General features: G+C 39.4%; 1 protein-coding gene across 1 annotated transcript; it reads right to left on the bottom strand.

Moving 5' to 3' along the window:
* Positions 1-3,958: 3,958 nt before the first annotated feature.
* Positions 3,959-9,353, bottom strand: LOC138341726 (uncharacterized). The gene is made up of 2 exons (XM_069293362.1): positions 9,202-9,353; positions 3,959-4,676 (listed from the first exon to the last, which is right to left on the bottom strand). The coding sequence occupies exons 1-2, from the start codon at positions 9,351-9,353 to the stop codon at positions 3,959-3,961; spliced, it is 870 nt and encodes a 289-aa protein (XP_069149463.1).
* Between the last annotated feature and the right edge of the window lie 15,553 nt (positions 9,354-24,906).

The raw sequence follows: 24,906 nt of genomic DNA, 5'->3' as shown, positions 1-24,906 counted from the left end.
ATGTAACATTTACCAGTTTTATCAGGTTATCATTTTAGCCATCATGCTTCAGAGTTAAACTATGTACAAAAGATATAACGTGCCGGTTAAACAGAAAAAGTAATTAGTCTTTCGGGGAAAAAGAACACAGGCAAGAAAACCCCAAAAGAGGATAGTGAGTTGGGCTACTCAGACTTCACCCTAACACTCACTTTCCATTTACCCCACCCCCAACAAAAAAGCATGCAATTGTCCCCAATGCATAAAAAAAATCTAAATATTAGAGTGGTAGGTGAAGCAAACCTGTGGCGCAAAGTGCCGTCGATTCAACAAGCTAGTGGGTCCAGTTCCCCGGAACCCACATCCTCTGTAATCTGGACACCCTCAGTGGTGTCCTCAGCCACACCCGCACCATCAGTAGTGCCTCCTGCTGTCTCTACAGTGCGGGAGCTAGACGCCCCAGCCGCTAATGGCGATGCTCTGATTTGGTGTGCCTCCGCCTCAGCAAGTGAGGCTCTCCTCGTAGCCTCCATCTCTTGGCGCTCCTTCTTCGTTGCTCGCGCCTCATCCTCTGCTCAACCCCTACGCCTCTTGGCACTCTCTCGAGGGGGAAGGTGGTGGAATTTCAGAAGTAGTAAACAGGGCCGCCAATACTTGTCCTCAGAAGGCTCGACAGAAGGGGCCTCAAAATCCAGCACCCTCGCCAGTATCGTGTCGATGTCTGCACGAAGACTGTCGACTGCTGCCTGAAGAGTCGACACATCTACCGGAGGGGATGGTCGAGCTAACACTATCAACTCAAAGGCATCTAGGCGCTGGTTAACCTCAATAATCTTTCGCTCGGTAAACTGCTGCATCTTCCTCTCTAGACGCGCTTCAGACTTAGTGATCGACTTCTGCATCCACGACTGGATATGATGTAGAAGAGTGGCCATTTGTGCCTCCAGTTTTTGGACCCTAGCAAGCGGAACCAGTAACGATAGAGGGGCTGTGCGAGAGGAGATCGGGGCTGGGCTACTACCCGGGATAGACTTTACCGGGGTAGTGTCAGTGGACGCCTGTGTAGCTGCGCGGGCCTGTGCCACCATATCCACAAGATCATCAGCAAGTGGTGGCAGCTCTGGACGGGGCCCTCAACATGGGGCCAACTCATTGGCCTCGTCTCTGATGAGGCTGACGTCAACGGTGCCATGCGGGGTCTTCAACTGATCTATGTGCCATATGGGCACACCTGCAGTCCTACAAAGGGCAAAAATCATACACAGAAGGGGTAGGTAGTAGTGACCTTGAATGCCCTCTCGTGCATGACTGCCTGGAGAAGCATGCGAAGTCGACCTCGAATCCTGCTATCATCACCGTCATCAAAACTGCTCGATCCCAGGTGACGATGTTATCAGCAGTTGTGGGGGAAAGGCAGTGACGGACGAGCAGCCACAAGAAATTCGCAACGAACGTGAGGTTGGTTTTCTTGATGGCCCCTTTCAGCTAAGTGACCCAATCGGCACCCTCTCCATCTACTGACAGGTGCTGGACCATCCACCTCTTGGTGGTCTCTCCTAGTGCTGGCTCGCGCAAGAACTATCCATCCTTTACTATCTGCCAGCGGTAGTCAAACTCGACAGTGATGGGGGTCCTCGTAGCATCTGCACTCTCGCCGTATAGGAACCGGTGGATAGCTGGCAGGGAAATGTCAACCTGCACGCCCCGGACTCGAACCTGCTCTAGTGGGGCCTATTTAGCGGGAGCAGCCTGCCTATCGATCTGTGATCGGAGAGTCGCTACATAGGATGCGTAGAACTCTCGGACCATTTCCTCGCTGTATCGTCCCAACGGACGGGCTGTCCACTCTAAGCGATGCCTGGTGAATAGGTTGTGGATCTTCGACATCGATGGGAGACTCCCTGTAAGTACCCGCCGCTCCAAGGTGAGTGTTTGAGTCATTACTCCTTTATCAGTCAGGAATTTGGCATCGGAGTAAACTTGAAACTGGCCTTCGACACACCACTGGTTTGGCTGGTCAGAGGCTGGGGTGGGGACCTTGCCTGGTGCGCTGGATGTAGAGTCTGAACTGTCAGCCTCATCAGACGAGGCCGACGCTGTAGCAGTGGGGGGTGCGGGAACCTCAGCAGAGCCTGAAGCTTCCTCGGACCATGATACTCCTAAGGAGCCAGACTCTCCTTCCTCATTTGTGGCTTACCTAGAGGGTGTGCCGGTCAGTGTGCGCTCCTCATCAGACTGGGACGCAGTGACTACGTCGGACGCCACCGTCTTGTGTGTGGCTCTAGGAGCACGTGCAGCATGGAAAGGTGCGGAAGTGCCTGGGGGCACATATTCAGGGTCCCGCTCATCATCAGAGCCAATGATCAAGCGTGCAGACGGGGCAACAGACTTGGATCGCCCGCGTACGTAGGTTCGGTCTTGCTTGGGTGCCATAGTAGATAGTACCTGCAAAGGATCACTATTAGTACGTGTAGTGCCAAACAAGACAGGAAAGCCCATACGACATAAAACATTGAAAATAGTGTGTTAGTGATAGTAAAACTTTATCACACGCCGGGCCAGATGACGGTTCGTCGTGGATATGACGGACCGTCATGAGGTCCGTCGTGTTTTACTTGGTCTATGTATATATAAAAAACCCTGAAGGAGGGGTCTCTAACCATCATGACGGTCGAGCAGGACGGACCGTCGTTTGTACGATGGTCTGTCGTAAGAGTCCGTCGTAGGACACTTAGAAAATTTTGAGAGACCCTTATCAGAGGGGTCTCTGACCATCATGACGATCGTGCAGGACGGACCGTCGTGGGTACGACGGTCCGTCGTAACTGTGCGTCGTAGGACACTTGGATCAGAGGGGTCTCTGACCATCATGACGATCGTGCAGGACAGACCGTCGTGGGTATGACGGTCCGTCGTAGGACACTTAGAAAATTTTGAGAGACCCTTAGAAATAGGACCTCATACAACCAGAACGGTTGTGCAGGACGGACCGTCGTGAAGACAACGGTCCGTCACCGGCGTTGTTGGGATAGGGTACTAGGGATTTTGGAACGGACCCTACGATGTTCCGTCGTGTGTGCGACTGTCTGTCATCGGGGTCTCGTTCTGAGTAGCAGTGATAGAGTTGGATTTACCCTATGCATCCCCGATGAACCCACATGATCTTGTGGTGTTGTGGACCTATATGTGTCTATCCCAACAACCTAGGAAGCTACCAATGCAAAATCACCTATGCCTAGGGTTATCTACATGGCAAATTCAAACATTTTGAGCCTAGGTTTAGACCTAATCATATAAAGGAAACAATATACGACTAAGAACTAAGCTAATACTAACTACTAAACCAAAATGCAAGATAAATGAGTATAAATTTAGAGACACATACCTTGGAAATGGAGAAAAAGACAAACGGAGAATGATTCAGTTGGCAGGGTAGACACTGACAGCAGCACCACCGACTAGTAGATGATAATTATAAGGCTTAGGAGGATTTTGGGGGCAATGATCAATGGGGGGAAATGTAGAAGTTGAAAAGAGAGGGGAGATACGAGGAATAAGGAAGTAATGGGGTGAAATATAGAGGGGTGGGGTGTATAAACGGTCAGATTTTGAAAAAGGTCCAGCCGGGTCAGGTCGGGTTGAATTCATTAATCACGCACAGTTCCCCAACGACAGTCCGACGCATTTGTGACGACCCGTCGTAGGTTCCGTCGTGTGTGCCTTAATTTCAAAATGACAGAAAAACGTACCTGGTATGACAGATGCATACGACGGTCCGTTGCATGCGCAACGGTCCATCGATGTATCCGTCAGTGGCTGCTGCGGAGTAGTTTTCTACAAAATTTCCTGGTGATGTGCCTGCAAATTTAAAACCCATTAATAGGAAAATGCTACCATTATAAAAAAACGATAAGTATTGGGTTGCCTCCCAACAAGCGCCTGATTTAATGTCGCGGCACGATTGGGGCCACTTGATTACTCAGACTTCATCAAGATGGTATGCCTCGATCACTTCATTCTCCGCTTCAGCATGCTCGAGATAGATTTTTATGCGCTGTCCATTTACCTTGAACCGCACACCCTCCTTAGTTTCCAACTCAACTGCTCCATGAGGGAATAGTTGGGTAACCATGTAAGGACTAGTCCATTTGGACTTGAGTGTGCCTGGAAACAAGCGCAATCTAGAATTGAATAGAAGCACCAAATCCCCGACCATATACTCTCGTTTTTCAATTTTGTTGTCATGATACTTCCTCAACTTTTCTTTATATAGGGCTGAGCTTTCATAGGCTTTCAAGCGAAATTCATCAAGTTCATTCAACCCATTTAACCGTTGCTCTGCAGCTTCGCTCCAATCCATTTTTAACTTCTTCATAGCCCACATGGCTTTATGCTCTAACTCAACCGGAAGATGACAAGCTTTCCCATATACAAGTTGGTATGGAGACATACCTGTGGGAGTCTTATATGCTGCCAGGTAGGCCCAAAGAGCATCATCAAGCCACCTTGACCAATCCGTTCTACTAGCATTCACTGTTTTGGACAATATTTGTTTGATCTCCCGATTCGATACTTCAACTTGCCCACTAGTTTGAGGGTGGTAAGGAGTGGCCACATTATGGCGAACCCCGTATTTCTCCAATAACCCCTTGAAAAATCTTTTGCAGAAGTGGAAGCCCCCATCACTAATAATGGCCCTTGGAATGCCAAAACAGGAGAATATATTCTTTTTCAAGAATGCAGTGACACTCTTCCCTTCATTGTTTCATCCCATGAGAACTCACGAAAGGGCCATAAAGTCAATACCCCACACATCAAATAACTCAATCACAAGAATGGGGTTTAGAGGGAGCTCTTGCTTTCTTGAAATACCACTATCTCATTGACATTTGTCACATGCTTTAGCAAACCTTTGAGCATCTTGATGAAGAGTTGGCCAATAGTAACCACATTGTAATATCTTGTGAGCGGTTCGGATACGACTGTGATGTCCGCTAACAGGTGAAGAATGGCATGCCTCCAACACACTCAACATTTCACATTCTGGCACACAACACCGTATAAGCCCGTCGGCACAACTCCTATACAAGTATGGTTCATCCCAAAAGAACTTCTTCACATCGTACATGAACTTTTTCCTTTGATGAAATGACAAGTCTGATGGAACAATATCACTAGCCAGATAGTTTGCAAAATCTGCGAACCATGGAATCAAGTCTTGTGAAGCAGCCAATACATGTTCATCGGGGAAAGTATCATCAATGTCAGTCTTATCCCTTAACTCTCTCATAGCTTCATCCTCTAGACGAGACAGATGATCAGCAACTTGATTTTCAGTCCCTTTTCTATCCAGCACTTCAAAGTCAAATTCTTGCAGCAGTAATACCCAACGAATCAGCCTTGGTTTCGCATCCTTCTTTGCCATCAAATATCTCAATGCTGAATGGTCAGTATGCACTATAACTCTAATACCTAGAAAATAGGAGCGAAATTTCTCAAAAGCAAAGACTACCGCAAGGAGTTCTTGCTCAGTCACTGTGTAGTTCTTCTGAGCTTCATTTAGGGCTTTACTAGCATAGTAAATTGGGTGAAGGATTTTGTTTCTTCTCTGTCCCAATACTACAGCAAGAGCCACCCCACTAGCATTGCACATTACCTCAAATGGACTGTTCCAATCCGGAGAAATAATGATAGGTGCAGACACTAACTTTTCTTTTAGCTCACCGAATGCTTTAAGACAAGATTCATCAAAACAGAATTTACATTCTTTCTCCAGCAATTTGCACAATGGGTGTGCAATCTTTGAAAAGTCTTTGATGAATCTCCAGTAAAAACCTGCATGCCCAAGAAAGATTCTCACACCTTTCATAGAGATCGGCGGGGAAAGTCTCTCTATTACCTCAACTTTAGCTCGATCAACCTCTATGCCCTTTTCTGAAATTCGATGACCCAACACAATACCCTCTTTCACCATGAAATGACACTTTTCCCAGTTTAGTACCAAATTGCAGTCTTCACATCTCTTAAGAACCTCAGATAAATTGGTCAAACACCGCTTGAATGAATCACCAACCACAGAAAAATCATCTATAAAAACTTCTATAGTATCCTCCACCATGTTAGAAAATATTGACATCATACATCTCTGAAAGGTTGCGGGTGCATTGCACAACCCAAACGACATTTTTCTGAACGCAAAAGTCCCATATGGACAAGTCAAAGTTGTTTTCTCTTGATCTTCTGGTGCAATAGAAATCTGATTATACCTCGAATACCCATCAAAAAAACAATACCACCCTTTTTCGGCACGTCTATCCAACATCTGATCCATGAAGGGCATAGGAAAATGGTTTTTTTCAGTCCATGAGTTCAGTTTACGGTAATCCATACACACCCTCCATCCAGTAACCGGTCTCATTGGAACAGGTTCATTTTTTTCGTTGGGGACCACAATCATTCCCCCTTTCTTAGGTACACACTGAACCGGGCATACCCAACTACTATCGGCGATTGGATAGATTACCCCGGCATCCAACCACTTGAGGATTTCCTTCTTCACAACCTTTTGCATAGGAGGATTCAAGCGTATCTAGTGCTCAATACTCGGCTTATGATCATGCATGAGTTGGATTTTATGAGAGCAAACACCAGGAGGGATCCCAATAATGTCCGAAATGGTCCACCCAATAGCTCTTTTGAACCTTTTTAGTACCTTCACCAAACTCTGAACCTGTTGTTCATCCAGGTCTGATGCAATGATTACCGGCAAAGTGTCACCCTTTCCTAAGAATTCATACCTGAGATGAGGTGGGAGAGCTTTTAGTTCTAATTTTGGAGCTTCCTCTATAGATGGTTTAGCGGGTGGGGACTCGCGATTCTTCATATCAAGCTCAAATTTCTTTGGTTTAAACCGAACATCACCTCGGTCAAGAGCCGCGACTAATGATTGATACTCTTCAATGCAATCGCTATCAAAGTTCATTATCACTGCCGCTAATGCTTCGAGACCTAGACGTTCTTCTATTTGTGTCTCAAATGTCTCACCCATGTTGTAGGATATAGCAGATGCCGATTGGAGCTAACCACTCTGCCTCATGGACCTACAAATATTAAAGGTCACTTCCTCATTGTTCAACCGAAATTTTATTTGCCCCTTTTCCATGTCTACTAAGGCTCTTCCCGTAGCTAGGAATGGCCTCCCAAGGATAATAGGCACTTCAAAATCAACCTCACAATCAAGAATAATAAAATCGGTCGGAAAGATGAATGACTCCACTTTTACTAGCACATTATGAAGTATCCCTATGGGCCATTTTACTGTTCGATCAGCCATCAGTAGCCGCATCGCAGTGCGCTTTGGGTCACCCAAACCCAACCTCTTGTAAATCGAGAGGGGCATGAGATTTATGCTTGCCCCCAGATCACATAATGCTTTCGCAAAATGTAATAGCCCGATTGTACAAGGAATAGTGAACGCACCCGGATCTTCTTTCTTTTGGACCAGAGATCTTGTAGAAATAGCACTACAATGCTGCATTCTATCATCATTCTCAAAAGTAACCGATCTTTTCTTTGTGACCAAATCTTTCATAAACTTGGCGTAACCGGGCATTTGTTCTAAAGCTTCTACCAAATGGACATTGATAGAAAGTTGCTTCAATATTTTTATAAAACGCCGATATTTGCCATCCTCGGTCTTTCTCACTAATCTTTGAGGAAATGGGCGTGGTGGCCTAGGCATGGGGGTTACCTTTTTAGTCACTTCATCATCTTTTGCAATGTTATCCTCTAAATCAGCATCAACATTTACCACTTTATCACTATCTTTTGTCACCTCATTCTCATTAGATGGCATAGGTGGGTCAATGGTTTGCTTGCCACCGCGAGTTGTAATTGCCATACAATGTCCATCATTTTTTAGATTTTGGACAGTGTTGCTAGGAAGAGTGCCCGGTTGCCGTGTGTTCACAGTTGCAGATAATTGGGCCAATTGTAACTCAAGTTGCTTAATCGATATTGCATGGGTATCAACTTTTTGCCCAATAACCGCTAAATCATTCCTCAACTCTTTACTGTGCTCATCACTAGCATCGAACCTCCTCATCATTTTATGAAACATATCCTCAACTCGCGACATACTACCTCCACCATCCCTAGGAGTAACTTCACGATTTTGAGGAGGAACATAGGGTCCATTCCTGTCGTTTCTATTACCATAGTTACCCCTATTGAAGTTGTTGTCGCGATTGTAGTTTCCATCTCGGACATAATGACCCTCACGATTGTAGTTACCATAGTTCCGACCCTTGGTTCCCTTGACCTTGGCGCCAATTCTCCTGATTAGAGCCTTGGGCACTTGGTCGGAAACCCCCCATTTGTTCATTTACTACATAGGAATCCTCCTCATAATAACACTCATCGATTGGAGGTGGTGGTTAAGCCAAGTAGTTGGCTGCATTAATCTTTTCTGCACCCCCAGTGACATGTTTTAGTACCAACCTAAGCTCAGTTCTCATCTGAGCCATTTCTTCACTAATATCATCTCTGGCTGGGTTGTGAGTAGACTACACTGCGAAGGTGTTTCTCCCTGTATCGGACTTCCTAGTACTCCAAGCTTTGTTGTTACGAGATATTTTCTCTAATTTCTCATCAATCTCAGCATAAGGGCATTCTCCATAAGATCCACCTGCTATAGTGTCCAACACCGCTTTATTGTTATCATCCTGTCCCCGATAGAAGTATTCCTTCACTGACTCATCATCAATACGGTGATTTGGAACACTTCTCAAGAATGAGGTGAATCTATCCCAAGAACTACTAACCGACTCTCCTGGTAGTGCCACAAAGTTATTCACCCTGTCTTTGTGGTTTAATTTCTTGGAGACCGGATAGTAGCGTGCTAAGAAGACATCCCGTAGTTGATTCCAAGTGAAAATCGAGTTGTATGGGAGCTCAGTAAACCACATAGTAGCCTCTCCCGTCAGTGAGAGAGGAAACACTCTGAGACCTATTACATCTAGATCCAAATCAGGCCTCCCCACACAACTTTTACACACTGCCCTTACCTTAGCCATATGGGCATGTGGATCCTCAGAAGGTAGCCCTGAAAAAACACCTCTGGCAGTGAGCATTTGCATTAGGCTACTAGTTACCAAAAAAGTGTGGCCTGTGGGTAAAGGGGGCAAGACAAGTGGCCTATCCGAGTCTGCTATGTTATCATACCCTCTGTAGTATTCTTGGGGACGTGGAACGGGATTTTGTCCTCTCTGCTGATGTTCACCCGGAGCGTCGGGCAACATCTGACCATGAACATCCACTGCATCTGGGATGTTCTGGTTTGGATCCTCATCATTTATTCCCAAGTTTCGATTCATATTGCGCAGTACGCTCTAGCTTGTGATCGTAGGGAAACAAGGGTTCTCTTCCTCTCCGTGTATTTGGCATACAAGGAGGATAGTTATGAAAGGAAATTAAAAACAATAAAACAAAGTAAAATCAAGAAAATATCAACTAAACTTTAGTAATAAGTTCAAGTTAATCTAATAGCTAAAATCCCCGGCCACGGCGCCAAAATTTTATACGCTCAAACTTACTTCTCAAATGAGAAGTAAAGCGGTCGCGTCAAGTAAATAACCCAACTAGTGAGGTTGGGATCGTTCCCACGAGGAAAGTAGTCTAGACTTAACTTCAACTTGTTATTACTATTGTTCAGTTGATGACTTCCTTAGAAAGTAAAGCATAAAAAGGGGGGGGGGGTTCTATCTCTAAATAAGTGAAAATAAACAACGAACTTGAAAGAGACACTTAACAGCTTTTAATTTTGGGTTTTAATCAATTAATCAAAGTAACTAGGGTTTAGTGTTCCCCACAGGTTCATAACTTGATAATTCTAACTGTAACAATTCTTTCCTAGTATCTTGCATGCAAAGTGATAAGTAATGTATTTCTAAATCCCTGGTCCGGCATCTAGAAAATCATACTCCGCACCTTGGTCCGGCTACGTGTGTTGCTTTCCTAACCCTTATCTTTACCTCATATTAAGCATCGTATTCGATATTTGACTAAGTTATTACCCCGTACCAATCAATACTAGCCTATTAGATAGTATACACTAAATCTATGTTAATAATTCTTTTCCTAATATCTACCTCCTTGGTCTGGCAAGTAGCATTAAGGCGAGTTCTAACGTTGATCATCCGTTAAAAAGACTTCTAACCGAAAGAATTATTAATACATGTAAGACACTAATCTAGAATTGTTATTTTAGCTAGGGTTATCTCATTATTTGCCTATGGTTCCCACAACCCTAGTTATGGAGTTTAGTTCCTCATAGCCATAAACACAATATTCAAATATATTAAATAAGAATTCATGTACATACTTCAATGAGAAAGAATAAAGTCCGAAAATTTGCTTGATTAATCACCAAAAATCACTTCTAAGAATCTCCAAAAATCAAACACTAATACACAAAGTCTAATAATATGATGTCTAATCTCCTAGAGTCTAACCTCAAAAACGAGGTTTTTCGAACTATTTATAAGAAATAAAAACCTAATTAAACAAGGAATCTAATAACTGGAAATCTGCCAAAACGCGGCTGGGTCGACGAACCATGCGACGGATCGTCGTACTCACAACGGACCGTCGTGGACCGTCGTCCCATACTTGGTGCAATTTCTTCTGCTGCTTTCTTCGTTCCCCTCGACGGCAAGTGTGACGGACCGTTATAGGCACAACGGTCCGTCGAGGGTCTCGTTTCAAAATACTTCAACTCTTGGAATCTGGGTACTGGGATCACTTCTCTGATCTTCACGACGAACCTGCAGGACGGACCGTCATAGCCATGACGGACCGTCACAAACTTCGTAATCCCACACTTGGTCAGACTTCCCCATCTTCCTTCAGCAACTTCTCTACGCTGCCACCTACGGACCGTCACAGGCACGACGGACCGTCATAAGCTCCGTAGGTGGTCTTTTCTGTATTTTTCGCTCAGAATCTCCGCTTTCAGCTTTGGACAGATTTCTTGCAAAACAAAGAGAAACTTATATCAAAATTAGCACAACAAAGGCTTTCGGACACACTAAACTTAAGGAAAAAGTATTAATTATACCGAGAAACCACGGTATATCAGTGAGTGACCCTAGCCTCTGTAGTGCCATTAGAGAGTGTGGCGATGAAAGATAGTCTTTCTTATGAGGATGTACCAATCGAGATTCTTTACCATCAGGTTAGAAGGTTGAGAAACAAAGAAGTCGCTACAATCATTGTTTTGTGGAGGAGTGAGTCTTTAGAGGGAGCTACTTGGGAAGGAGAAGCAGCCATGAAATCCAAGTATTCTCACCTCCTTCCTTCCGATTCCACTCCATCTTGAGGTAATAGTTCCTCTTCAGTTTTCTAGTCATTCATGCGTAAAATCAGTCTTAGAATCATGTTCCCTCAGTTTGTACTTGCATTTTTAGCATATTTTCATGTTCTTAGAACTAAATTCAGCCAGAAACTCAGTTCTCATTGTTTAGTACTAGAGTTTGAAGCTATCTTTCTCTATTTCAGCTAGTGTGGTCTTCATTCGAGGATGAATGTTCCCAAAGTTAGAGATAATGTAACGCCCCGTAGCCAAAAGACAAAAAATCAATTTTTAGAAAAATCTACAGGTGCAATTGACGTTACCATCGATGAACCGTAGCCTGACCCATGGTCCATCTTGTGTACCCTTCGATGTGATCAGAGACTCCCAAAAAAACTATGTCAGCGAAAATTGGCTAAGCCTTTATCAACGAACGAATCTACGGTCCGTAGGTCAGACGATGGTCTGTAGTCCGTGACCATCGATCAAGTCCCCCTTCACCCACTCTTTGAATAGAGCCATGGATTACCAGCACGGTCCGTAGATGGACTCACGGTCCGTAGGTCTGACCGTAGGTGGGAACTAGCAGACAGTTATTACTTTTAGCACAAAATGAATTAGGTGTCCTATGACCTACCCATAGATAGATAATTGAATTATTTTCCGTAGCATCTGACCTTGCTAAAATCAGACCTCCAAGTAAAAGGTTATGCCCGTTTTATCAAAGGCCTGTCAAACAGGCTCAACCTACAGACCCAATGATGGGGCGTCAATCAAACGACGAACCATCTATCCTGGCCGTTGTTTGGTCCGATAGCAATTTACCCAGGGGTCTTTTGTTCTTTTCCCCTTTTGTTTAAACCCTAAGATTCATCATTTTAACCCTAAATCATCAGATAATTGTTAGTTTAAGCCTAGAATATAACTAAAACTTATCTAATTTAAAATCATTATTAGAAGCAAGAAAAGAGAATAAGATCAAAAACCCTAGTTCAAGAACAAAGCAAGTTTCCAACAGTTCCAGCCACGAAATCTAAGTATTTTTCCATTAATTTCATCACCAAGTATGTGGGATTTCACTAGTGTGTTCATTTCTCCCATTGGTCCCTAGTTTTCAGTAAGATTCTTGATTCCTATATATGATTAAACCTAGGGCTTCTACAACATCGATAGAACTTCATGAAATTATTAAATATATGTTCAAAATCAGATTGTTAAGTTACTATTCAGTTTATCACATGAATTTGAGAACCATAGCTTTGTATTTTCTTTAGTTCTTTAATAATACATGGTAGGTTAGATTTTTCTGTTATACAATTATACATGCTTCAGTTTTGAATGCATCATTGTCAGATTAAATTTTGCATTCCCTGTTTGCATGTTCAATTTTGAGCTATCCAGCATTTGCAAAAAATTTACACATAAACAGTTAACTACATAAATCCATGAGTGTATCATAATACCGAGTTGGACTAGGGTTTAACGTACACAATTAGTCCTAAAATTACTAGACAAGTAGATTATAAGTCCTCTCTGTGGGCATCAGTTTAGTTATCACGCCAACATGCCTTTATACCTTTGGTAGGGTATATTGGGTTCTCTCAATGGGGTTATACATCGTACTCCACATTTAGCTCATTTTGTTTTATTGTCGGTTATTAGTAGACCCCACAGTTCAGTCAGACTCTCTACATTGACCATTTATCAGTATATTCAGTATTCAGTTTCAACATGTTATAATTTGGTCATTGCATCCAGTTAGCTCATAAATTAGCATATCATGCTAAGATTAATATATTTTCTTTTGTGCTTGTTCAGTTATGTTTTATTTCAGCTTTGTTCGATCCTACATGCTCAGTACGTTTCAAGTACTGACGCATACATGCGCTACATCTTCTGGTGATGTATCTTCATGTTCTCAGCATCCAGATCACGAATAGATAAATTTCCGATCATCAGTTCAACATATTCAGTGGTGATTCCTCATTCTCCGAGGACAATAGCCATGAATTTCTTTTAAGTATTTAGTATTTAGTATTTTAGTTTCTGTTTTTGCTTAATTTAGCTATAGCTTGCCGCAGAATTTTTAGTAAGTTAGAGGCTTATTTCAGAAATACTTAGTTTCAGCTTAGTGTTGAGTTAGTAACTTCATTTTATTAAGCTCATCGGTTTTCATATTATATAAATTTTAGCATATGGGTATTCCCCATATTTTCATTGTAATTTAGGATTTAGCTTCTACATCATTTTATTATATTTAGTATGCTCATGATTATTCCAGTAGAGTTAGGTTGGGATTACCTGTGGTCCTAGGTTCCGTGTCAGTGTCTCGGGGGTAGCTCGAGGCGTGACACAGAGATATGGATGACTATATGAAGATTAAAAATCATAAGTGTCTCCATGACGCTCACCTGGGTGCAATTATTTCCCCGATCTATTCTTCCTCTCCCGACTTGACCCAACTCATACCCAAAGAAGTTTCATCATCCAAATTAACAGAATTTCACAAACCCCAAACAATTTTGATGAAACCTATTTAAAAATATATGACGGGCGTGAGGGAGAAAAAATCCAACACAACGAAATCTTACTTACCTCAAAAGAATTATGTTCTTGGCGATTTCCCCAAAATCTTGAAGAAACTCTTGAAAACTTCCTCTTTTGTCGTCTTGAACATTGAAAGTTTCATGAATGGTTTTGAATGAATCCTAATTGAATTGATCTAATTAGACCCCCTAACATAGGAGAGAAAATGTTTTAGTCTGGTGGGCTAAGGAAATTACCAAATATCTCACCTTAAAATAGATGATTTTCCTTCACTAGACATGTTATAATGAAATGACCAAATCTCCTTCATTTGAACTCATGTCTTAGCAAACTTTGGTGCATAGGAAAGAATACTCAGCATATTTGGATTTGATATCTCATGGGTCACCTAAATCATCATGTGCTTAAAGTTACGGTCATTGAAGTTGTCCAAAAACTCAAAATTTAAGAGTAGCTTTAACAAAATCTCAAGTTAGCTCCTTTAAAGATTTAGCTATTTCTAAGACCGAGGTTTTACAAAATCTCTCCCTTGGTAAATTTCATCCTCCAAAGAGATCACTCTAAATAAAACTGGAGGTTGGCATATCTAGACCCTAACTCAAACACCCAACGTGTGATTTGACACAATATAGCATATCAATTTAAGGAGTACCAAGAAAGTTAGTACTTTAGATTGGAACCTCCTAGATGCAATGATATGTGGGTATCAGATCCATAAGACCTTTACTGATACTACCTCTTTGGTTCTCAACTAGCAAAACTCATGATAAAATATCTCAATGAGTACGATGAGTCCAAAAATTGGACTGATATAGGGTCTTATTTTAATGCAAATAGAGTCCTAAATTGTATATTTTATCTCGATATCTGATAAAAACCTCTATGTTTTAGGCATTTGAGGATTTCGTAGGAGCATGGACACTTAGGTGCAAAACGAAAGAAAAGATCTGAAGATGGAAAATGTGCATCGCCATGCACAGTTGGCGATACACCATTTAAAAGTGTTCCACTTCTATTATAGCAAGCGAACCCTGAATGAAGTGGATCAAAAGGCGACAAAAAGGAGCAGTCGGCGCAACAATGAATAGTTCGGGGAAATAGAGTTATTTTTGCCAACATTACAACACGAATGGATAAAAAGTCAAGGTGCAAATGTCAAAGAACCAAAAAATAATGATTTTCTTATTCCCTCGCTGAATCACGATTGAAGACACCGAATGGATCCACCAACACTAAATCTGAAACCTACAAACACTAAAATCTTTTATTATTTGAGGAGATTTTTTGGAGAAAATTAGAGTGTGAAACAAAAAACTTTAATATTTTACTTTAGAAACTCTATTCTAAAGTTTTCTCTCAACTTTGGAGAGGGTTTTGAAGAAGTTTGAGGAAAGAAGTCCTTTTTCCAATCTTGGAAGTTGGTCTTCTACTATTTCCTTCCTTTACTATTTTTAAGGTTTAATCTCTTATACCCATTTTATTCCTTTATAATTTTAAGTATATTTTATTATTGCTTGATGTGTGGCTAAAATAACCCATTCTTTAGGTTGGATTCAGCAAATATGTGTTGATATTATTGTTGTGTCTGGCTTGTTAGTAGGATTAGATTCATTTAATGGTGATTTCACCTACTAGTCTTGTTCAATTTAATGTTTCTATGGTTGCAAATACAAATACACCCATTAATTTTCAGCTTGCCGTGAAACCAAGACCACTAGACTAATCGCCTAAAGAGTGGGGCGACATGAGGTTCAGCCCGAGAGTGTGAGCCCTAGTTCCAAATCAAAGTACCCTATGTCAAAATGTCAGGCTGGGGGTAAGGCGTGGGATGGTTTATTTAGACGAGTGGGCGTTCGAGAGGAACCCATTTGATATGGGGTAAATTTCTTGAGAGGGAATTCACTTTCACCTAAAGCGTAGCCTAGTCACCATTGTCTTGCGAATTTTACTATAAAAAAAATACACCATTAGTTTTGGTAAACCTATATTACGGTCACACCTCAAGAACTCTCTCGTACTTGTTTTATCTTATATATTTTCTATTTTACTACATGTGATAGAATGTTTATCAATTATTACTCAATATTTTGGTGTTATTGGTAAAATATCATTTGAATGTATTTTGAGCTAAATTGTATGTGTTGTTGGATGAAATGATTGGGATATTTGTTAAAAATTGATATTGACAAGATTTAAGTCATATTGTGAAGTGATTGCGGGGGAAAACTTGAATAGATGACCTAAAAATAGGAACTTTGGGATTCTTAGAGAGTTGAGAGAAGCTCACTGAACTGCTCGACAATTCTCTTAATGTGAATATTTCACCTTTAGATTAATATCTTATATGTTGACTTATTTGTAACTTCAGACGGTTGAATTGAATTACAAATTGCACTCGGGGGTACACCAAAAGATTTCTTGTTCTCCCTTTGTCTACACCCCTTTGATCATCTACACATATCTATAATGAAGACCCTAGAAGAATCAACTCATTACAATTTTGTTTGGTGAAGTCACTCTATAGTAAGAATCTTCCTATCCTAATTTCTGAATTATTACCTAACTTGTCATCAAAGTTTTTATAGAAATTGATAGACCAAAGGTCGTACGGAGAAATGACCCCCTAGGCACATTAGAGAATGAGTTAGAGACGAGGAAAAGAGAGAAGAGCTAGCTATACAGAGAAATTACACCAAGAAATCCAGGGCGAAAAGACAAATTCCTATCGACCTTAATGTGCCCTCATAGGCACGAGGGTTTGTTAATGCCATACATGCCTTCAATTCAGGCCATGAGATAGACAAGATCATTGCAGCCAATATTGTTGTTGGGGCTAATGTAGCTGAAAATAGTCGTCAAGCTCATAGTAACTATAATTCATGAGCACTTGTCTTTTTTCGCGATGATACTTCCGGTGCTCATACCCTAACTGATGAAGAAGAGACATGAACATGATCTCCCTTTCACTGTCTCTTCTATTTATTTATCTTGATTAAAATGTGGATATTGTCATTACTTGCATTTGAGGGCAAACACTTTTTATGATGGGGTGAGACCCAGCTTTGTTTTGTTGATTCTGAAAGCATATTTTATGTGTTTTGATGTATGTTTGGGTTATATGTTCAAATTAAGTTTTAAAAGTCGCTTTCACAATTGTTTGACCTTATGGCTCTCTTTTTGGGTTCTAATTTCATAATAATTTTGACTCTTTCAAAAAAAATTCACTTTTGAAAAATTTTCCACTTCTTGTGTTGAATGTGATTGTTCTTGTACAAATTTGTGTCTTATTTTTTTTATCAATACTGATGACTTGAAAAATTCTCTTGATCAAACAAACATGAATGTGCGGGAACAAAGAGAATTAATGAAGTTACATAGGCAATATGTGAACTCCTTGCATGTTGTTGTTATAAGTCAACTATCAAATTCATTCTTTTACAATGACCATTGCACACTAGCAAAACTGTGTTTTCTTGTTTGGCTTAAGTGTCACTACCTTTTTGTGATGAGCTTACCTTGAAACTTCCATGAATAAACATAGAACTATCATGGTTAGTATAATTGATTTAGAAAGATATCCTCTTGACATGATCTTAGGCAATTCTTAAGAGTAGGAATAAACTTTGACATATACCGCATTTGTGGCCTACCTGTTAGTGTGTGAAACTCTTTTGAACACCCTTTGAGCCATATATTTTCTTTGGAAAAACATTAATGAATCCTAAAAATTACTTAATCCACTACCAATAATCATTTTTAAGATGAGATAGAAGTAAATACCCAACATAGGCCAAAATCCTAAGTTTGGGGTGTGGTGAGAAGGGCAAGAAGAGGTCAAGAAGTGCAAGAGAAGTTTTGCAAACCCATGGTATTGCAGAGAAATGGAAACCCTCCATACAAAAAAAAGAAGAAAAGGAGAAAAAAAGAAATACTATAGAAAAGTCATGCAATAAAAGCACGGGATGAAAATAATTTGGGTTTCAAAACAATCCATGAAGGGAAAAAATGGCCCAGAAGCACTTGACCAAGGATTGAGGAAGGAAGATAGGGGATAGATTAAGGATATCACATCTCATTAGGAAAATGTCACCGAACCCAAATGAACATACCTTTACACTAAGCCCCATTCAAAGACATAAAATAACCTTTTTAATTTTTGGTGAACCAAACCGAAGGTCAATTAGATAATAAAGTCAAACCTATGGGTAAAAGCATACATTACAGTCCTCTTTGTGAGTTTGAGTATTGCATCAGATTCCTGATCGTAAGTTGATAAATCTATGTGTGACGAAATGGAATCATACTTGGTGCGAGGGCAAGTAGATGTTTTTGTTGAGCTTGAACGTACACTAGTAGCAACTATTGTAAGCTCAATATTTTTTGGTACCCGTATGTCACAACTTGAATCTTTGACTATACAATTGAGCTATGCATGAATAGTTTCACTCCTGTTGTGTACATTCATGATTGAATCTTGTGTATCACTATTTGAGATATCCTACGTCAACTGCTGAACTTATGTTTTAATCAAGGACAGTCAAAAGATTAAGTTGGGGGTGTTGGTGAGTCTTCAAATTGGTCTCATCTAGGGCCGTATTTCAAATGGTGTCTTAAATTGTGTATTTTATCTCGATATCTGATAAAAACCTCTAAGCTGCAGGTATTTGTGGATTGGTAGAAGCATGGACACTTAGGTGGAAAACGGAAAAGAGCTTAAGATACAAAGTACGCATCGTCATGCACACTTGGTGATACACCATTTAATAAAGTTGTACCATCTACTATAGTAAGTGAGCCCTGAATCAAGTGGATAAAAAGGGGACGAAAAGGAGCAGTCGGCGCTTCGCAAAATAGTTCCATGAAGTAGACTTATTTTGGCTATATTACAACATGTATGGATAAAAAGTCAAGGTGCAAACAGCGCAGAGTAAGAAAAAGGGTGATTCGCTGAATTATTTGGCGAATTACAACTAAAGACACAAAATTGATCCACCAGCGCTAAATTTGATGAATATAAATACTAAAATCTTTTGTTATTTGAGGAGTGTTTTTGTAGAGAATTAGACAGTGAAACATTCTACACTGAAATTTTATTTTAAAAAATTTAGTTATAATTTTTCTCTCAACTTTAGAGACAGTTTTGAGGAAGCTTGAAGAAAGAAGTTTTTCTTCAAAACTTGGAAGTGGGTCTTCTCCATTTACCTTCCTTTGCAATTTGTAAGGTCTAATATCTTATACCAATTAGAATCCTTTATCACTTTAAAAACCCCATTCTTAGGATTTTATTAGTAAATATGTATTGATATCACTTTTAGGTATTTCTTGCTCATAGTATTTGATGCATTTTAATGGTAATTTGATATTATTGTTTGTTATTTTGTTGTGTATTAATTCAATGGGTTTTTAGTTGCAAATACAAAACCACCCATGAGTTTTCTGCTTGCCCGAGAGAGAGATTGCGAAACCAAGACCACTAGACTGAAGGCCTAAGGAATGGGTCAACATGAGGTCCATCCAAAGAGGGTGATCCCTAGTCCCATATACAAGAACCTTCTATCAAAAGGTAAGGGTGTGGGTGAGGTGTAGGCTGGTTTGTTTAGATGAGTGGGTGTTAGAGAGAAACCCATTTTATATGAGTTAAGTTGCCCGAGAGGGAAAATACTTTCACCTAAAGCTTAGACTAGTCACCATTGTCTTTTGAATTTTACTTTCAAAAGCATGCACCCATTATTTTTTGTCAACATATGTTGCGGTCACACCCCAATAACTCTCCCTCATAATAATTTTCTCTTCTCTTTTTTCTACTTTACTACTTGTCTGAAAACCTCTTCTTGATATTTGACACTTTGGTGTCACCAATTTAAATTCTTTTATATTAATAGTGGAAAATGTCTTAAACTATCACTATTAATAACTTAATTCTAACTAGCTATTACTTTCACTACCACTTCCTTAGACAAGATCCCAAACCTTTGTTGGGTTACTTTACTAGAAGCTTCGATTTGTACACACTCCAACTGTAGGTTAGTGTCATTGATCACGAAATATAAATAGATACACATATAAAATTATCAGTACCTCTCTGATAGGTTGTCCTTCGTACCAATACTCTATTTAGGTTTCATAAATGAAGGGTCGCCCATAAAAATTTTCAACATTAACATGTGGAATATCGGATAGACTGCTACTAACTTTGACGGTAACTCTAACTCATAAGCTACATTGTCAGTTCTCTTGGATATTATGTAAGGAAAAATATATCAAGGACTAATTTTTCCCTTCTTAACAAATCTCATAAAACCCTTCATGGGTGAAACATTATGTAAACCCAATTATCCATCTCAAACTCCAAGTCTCTCCACCTAACATCTTTATCTAATTTTTGACGACTTTGCATTGTTTTCAGACTTTATTTAATGAGATTCACTTTTATCAATCTTGATGAACCAAGCATGGTTTTATCAACTAATATTCACCAACCTCAAACCATACAATAGGAAATCTACATCTTCTCTCATTAATGAGCCTCACAGGGAGCAATACGGATTTTAGAGTGTAGCTATTGTTGTAAGTAAACTCTACAAGAGGTAAGAACATTCCAATTACGCGTGAAATCTATTATTGGGGCCCTCAATATATTCTCTAAAGTTTAAATATTTTGCTCTTCTTGATCATCATTTAGCGGATGGAACGCAGTACTGATGTTCATAAACCCATCCCTTTATTAAAAGACATAAAAATTTGTGTGGTGAATTGTGCACCTCTATCTAAAATGATATAAACCGAAACTCCATGAAGTCTTACTATCTCTTGAATATGCAATATGCATAATATTTTCTTTAATAAATAGTCTTTACTGGTAAGAACAAGGCTTATTTATTCATCTAATCAACAATAACCCAAATCGAATCATGTTGTATGCAACATCGCAACAGACTAAAAATGAAATCTATGTTAATTATTTCCCTCTTTCTTTCTGGAAGGTCTAAGTTCTAAGTCGTACTATCAGGCCATTGGTTTTTTACCTTTACTTCTTGGTAACTAAAGCACTTAACAAAGAACTCTACAATACACATGTTCATACTACTTCATCAATAGACTTTTCTCAAGTCACGGTACATATTTGTGGAACCAGGATGGATCAAATATCTGGCGCTATGAGCTTCTTCCGTGGTCCTCTCTTGAATTTCATCTACCATTGGTACACACAATCTACCTTTATACCTTAACACACCATCTCCCTCTTGTTAAATAGCCACCAATTTTTTCTTATGCACATTTTCCTACAATTTAAAAAATATAGGGTCTTGGTCGATTTTCTCTTTCACTTCAGATACTAGTGTTGATTCAACTCCATTCATCACCGCCACTCCACCTTCATTGGAATCCAAAAATCAAACTCTCAATCGTGCAAGTATATGCACATATTTGTCTAATTTCTCTTATCTTTCTCAACATCGGTAGTACTACACATAGACAACCATCTCAAAACATCAAAAACAATATTAACCTTACCTGGGTGATAGTAAATACTCATGTCATAATCGTAGAGTAAGTCTAACCATCTCCTTTATCTAAGATTAAGATCATTATTATTGAACGCATACTGAAGACACTTGGGATCTGTTAACACATCAAAATGAACAACATACAGATAATGACGCCATATTTTCAATGTAAATACTAGTACAGCAAACTCGAGATCATGTGTTAGGTAATTATTCCCTTTTATCTTAAGAGGCATGGAGGCATAAGCTATAAATTTACCATTTTGCATCAATACACAACCCAGTCCCACTATGGACGCATCATAATACTCAACAAAGCATTGTCTACCCTTTGGTAAGGTAAACATTGGGTAGAAGTCAACAATGTTTCAATTCCTAAATTCTTTTTATCAAAAGTTTCAGACTATTGAAAATTTATTTGTATTCTAAGTCAAATTTGTTAATGGGTACAAAGTAGATGAAATCCCCTCTACAGATCTTCTATAATCACTATCCATTCCCAAGAATCTTCTTAAATCTATTAGAAATGTGAGTTCGGCCCAGTTCTATACTTCTTTAGTCTTCTAATTTCCACTAAATCAAGCAAGCCCACACTTGGAAATATTGACATACAACTCTCTATCGTTTAGAGAACTACTGTGAAATGACTAGCATGATCCTCCTCATTCTCGAATAAATAAGAATGCCATCAATAAACACGAGAACAAACATATCAAGATATGGTTAACATAATGTTTATAATGTCCATGAATATTGTGGGAGCATGAATCAAACCAAATTACATAACTAGAAACTCACAATGATCACAGTGGATCCTGAACATTGTATTCAGGGTATCACTATCTGTTACTCTCGATTGATGATAGCCAAATTCGATGTACATATTAGAAAAGAAAATGGTACCCTGATTGAAAAGATTGTCAATTCTTGAAAGGGGATAATAATTCTCTATAGTAACCTTGTTCAATTGGTAGTAATTAATAAACATCCTAAGAAAATCATCTTTCTTCCTCACAAATAACACCGGAGCGCCCCAAAATGGGAAAGTGGGTTTAATGAAACCTTTTATACATATGGTATTTCAATTGCTTGTTTAACTGTTTCAACTAAGGAGGATCCATTTTATATGGTGGAATGGATATAGGTATAGTGTTAGGAAGTATATCTATGCTGAAGTCTATTTCTTTCTTAGGAAGAATCCTAGAAAATCACTTGGAAACTCACACACAACTGGATATGACTAAATAGATAGAGTTTCAAAACTAGACTCATTAACTCGAATAAATAATACATGCACCCATTGAAAACTAACTTTTTGGACTTAAGATACAAAATAAATCGACCCTGAGGCACAACAGAACTACTCCTCCATTGTATACTGGATCATTAGGAAAGTGGAACTTAACTACTCGATTGCTACAATCAACAAAAGCATAAAAATCATGATGTTAGTCCAAACCTAGAACAATATCAAAGTCCACTATGTCTAACTCTACTAAGTCATTCATGGTGTCCTTGTGATTGTTAGATATTGTACAATACGGATAAAGTCTCTCATCTCGAACAGACTCACCAATAGGTGTGGAAACACCAAAGGGCTCAAGATGATTCTTGGGAAGAATATCAAAACCCATAGCAATACACTCACACCTTAATCAAACAATGCATCTACATCAAAAGTAAAGCCTTTGATCATACTAGTGAAAACATTAGTTAAATTATCTAGATCTTGGCGGATGATGATAGCATCTATATATTTGCTCCTCTCATGTCCCTAAAGTACCTCCTATAAGTGCAGCTTTGTGTACCAACGCCACTAAAGAAGATTGAGCTCTATTTGCCCCATTACCATTATAATGTTTGTTATTAGGGAACCCTCTCATGAGCTAATTCAAAAAGATCCAAACTAAAATTTTACAGTTATGCTTAAGTTAGTGAGTTTTGGGTCAACTTTAAATGGTCATAACATTCATCACATTATGAGTATCAACTGAAAGGTCTTGAATCCTTTATAAAGTTTCTCTCTAATTTGTTCTTGCACTTATATTTTAGATCATTCCTCCAAGAAGAGTTATCTGAGATCCTCCTGTTAGAAGAAATATTAATCATATGGATCAAGTGGTACGCAATGCACTAGAAGTGCAACCCCAAGGAGAGGTCATGATTGTTGAGTTTTGGAATGTCGCTTGTAAGTTGAGTAAAGTGGTGGACCAAGACTGTCAGTAGAAAGGGGATCGATAGGATGTGGTTGATATAACTAGTATCTATGAGGACTTAAGGATGAATCCCTAGACTTGATCGGTTCAAGTGTCATTGGGTATATGGAAAATGGTGTGAGGTTATGCATCTTGTTAAAGCTGCGCGAGTTAAGAGAGGTAATGGTAAGGGAATTCCTCACTCTAAAGCACGAATACATGAGTGTCACACCCCAAGGCTTACCCCTTGACGTAAAACGGGACCTAGGATCATGAGTAACCCCAAGCTAGCCTTGTACACACATATTATAAGCATACATGAAAAGTAACTGAAATGAGAAATACTATGTAGAAGTTTAAAACCATAATTAACTAAAATAATGGGGAACACCCAATGTTGTTTGAATAACATACTGAATAGAAGTTTACAATAGTATATTACATCAAAAAATACTAGAACATATTTTATCTATGTACAAATAAAAGCCTCTTACTGACTAGAGATGTTGGGACATGTCCCTAGATAACTCTATAAAAACTAAAACCAAAAATACTGAAAACTAAAGAAAACATGTTCATCAATCTCGAAGAATGAGGACTCACCAGCTATATCGCTAAACTCGAGATTAAGAACCACTCTATGTGTGATCTTAATGGCTAGGACCTAAATCTACATCACGAGAAGATGTAGCGTAGAGTATGCTTCAGTATTTGAAAGGTATTGAGCATGGAAGGTAGGATAAAGTTAAATAAGATATACATAACTGAAATAAAGCATACTAAGAAATGATATAAGATGGACATGATGAATATATAGAACATACCAAAAATTAACTTAACTAAAAGTAATGACCAAGTACATAATATGTTGAAACTTAATACTGAGATATAACTGGTAACCTACTCAACACACTAGAATTTGACTTTGGGAGCTACTAATAACTAAAATAAAATCACATGAGCTAAACATGGAGTCAGATGTATACACTCTATTGAGAGGAACCAATATACCTTGACATGGATCTTAATCTACGGGGGCACGTAATTCTTGACTATGGACTATGAGGGTGACTGACCCTAGTCCACTCGATATTAAGCCTACTCCTCACTAGAATTTAAATGATTCAACATTACTAAATATAACTAGATAGCTCAAGATTCTGACATGCTAACTGAAAATACAATATTAAGTAGTGATAATTAAAAGTTTGTAAACTAATGCATATATATATATATATATATATATATATATATATATATAACAATCGAGCACGTGCAATTCATGAACAAAATGAATTCTCACAACTAGGGTTCTTAATTTAAAAGA

The sequence above is a fragment of the Solanum lycopersicum genome, chromosome 1 (assembly GCF_036512215.1).
Source record: "Solanum lycopersicum chromosome 1, SLM_r2.1".
In the NCBI taxonomy this organism is placed as follows: domain Eukaryota; kingdom Viridiplantae; phylum Streptophyta; class Magnoliopsida; order Solanales; family Solanaceae; genus Solanum; species Solanum lycopersicum.
The sequence above is the reverse complement of the archived record's forward strand: the minus strand, read 5'-3'. Positions and strand labels throughout refer to the sequence as shown.

What these genes read in the sequence shown, in the direction of transcription:
- LOC138341726 (XM_069293362.1), bottom strand. Translation starts at nt 9,353, where the DNA reads ATGAATCGAAACTTGGGAATAAATGATGAGGATCCAAACCAGAACATC. An exon ending in CCCCAAGAATACTACAGAGG is followed by an intron (nt 4,677 to 9,201) that starts GTATGATAACAT and finishes TGGCATTCCAAG; the next exon opens with GGCCATTATTAGTGATGGGG.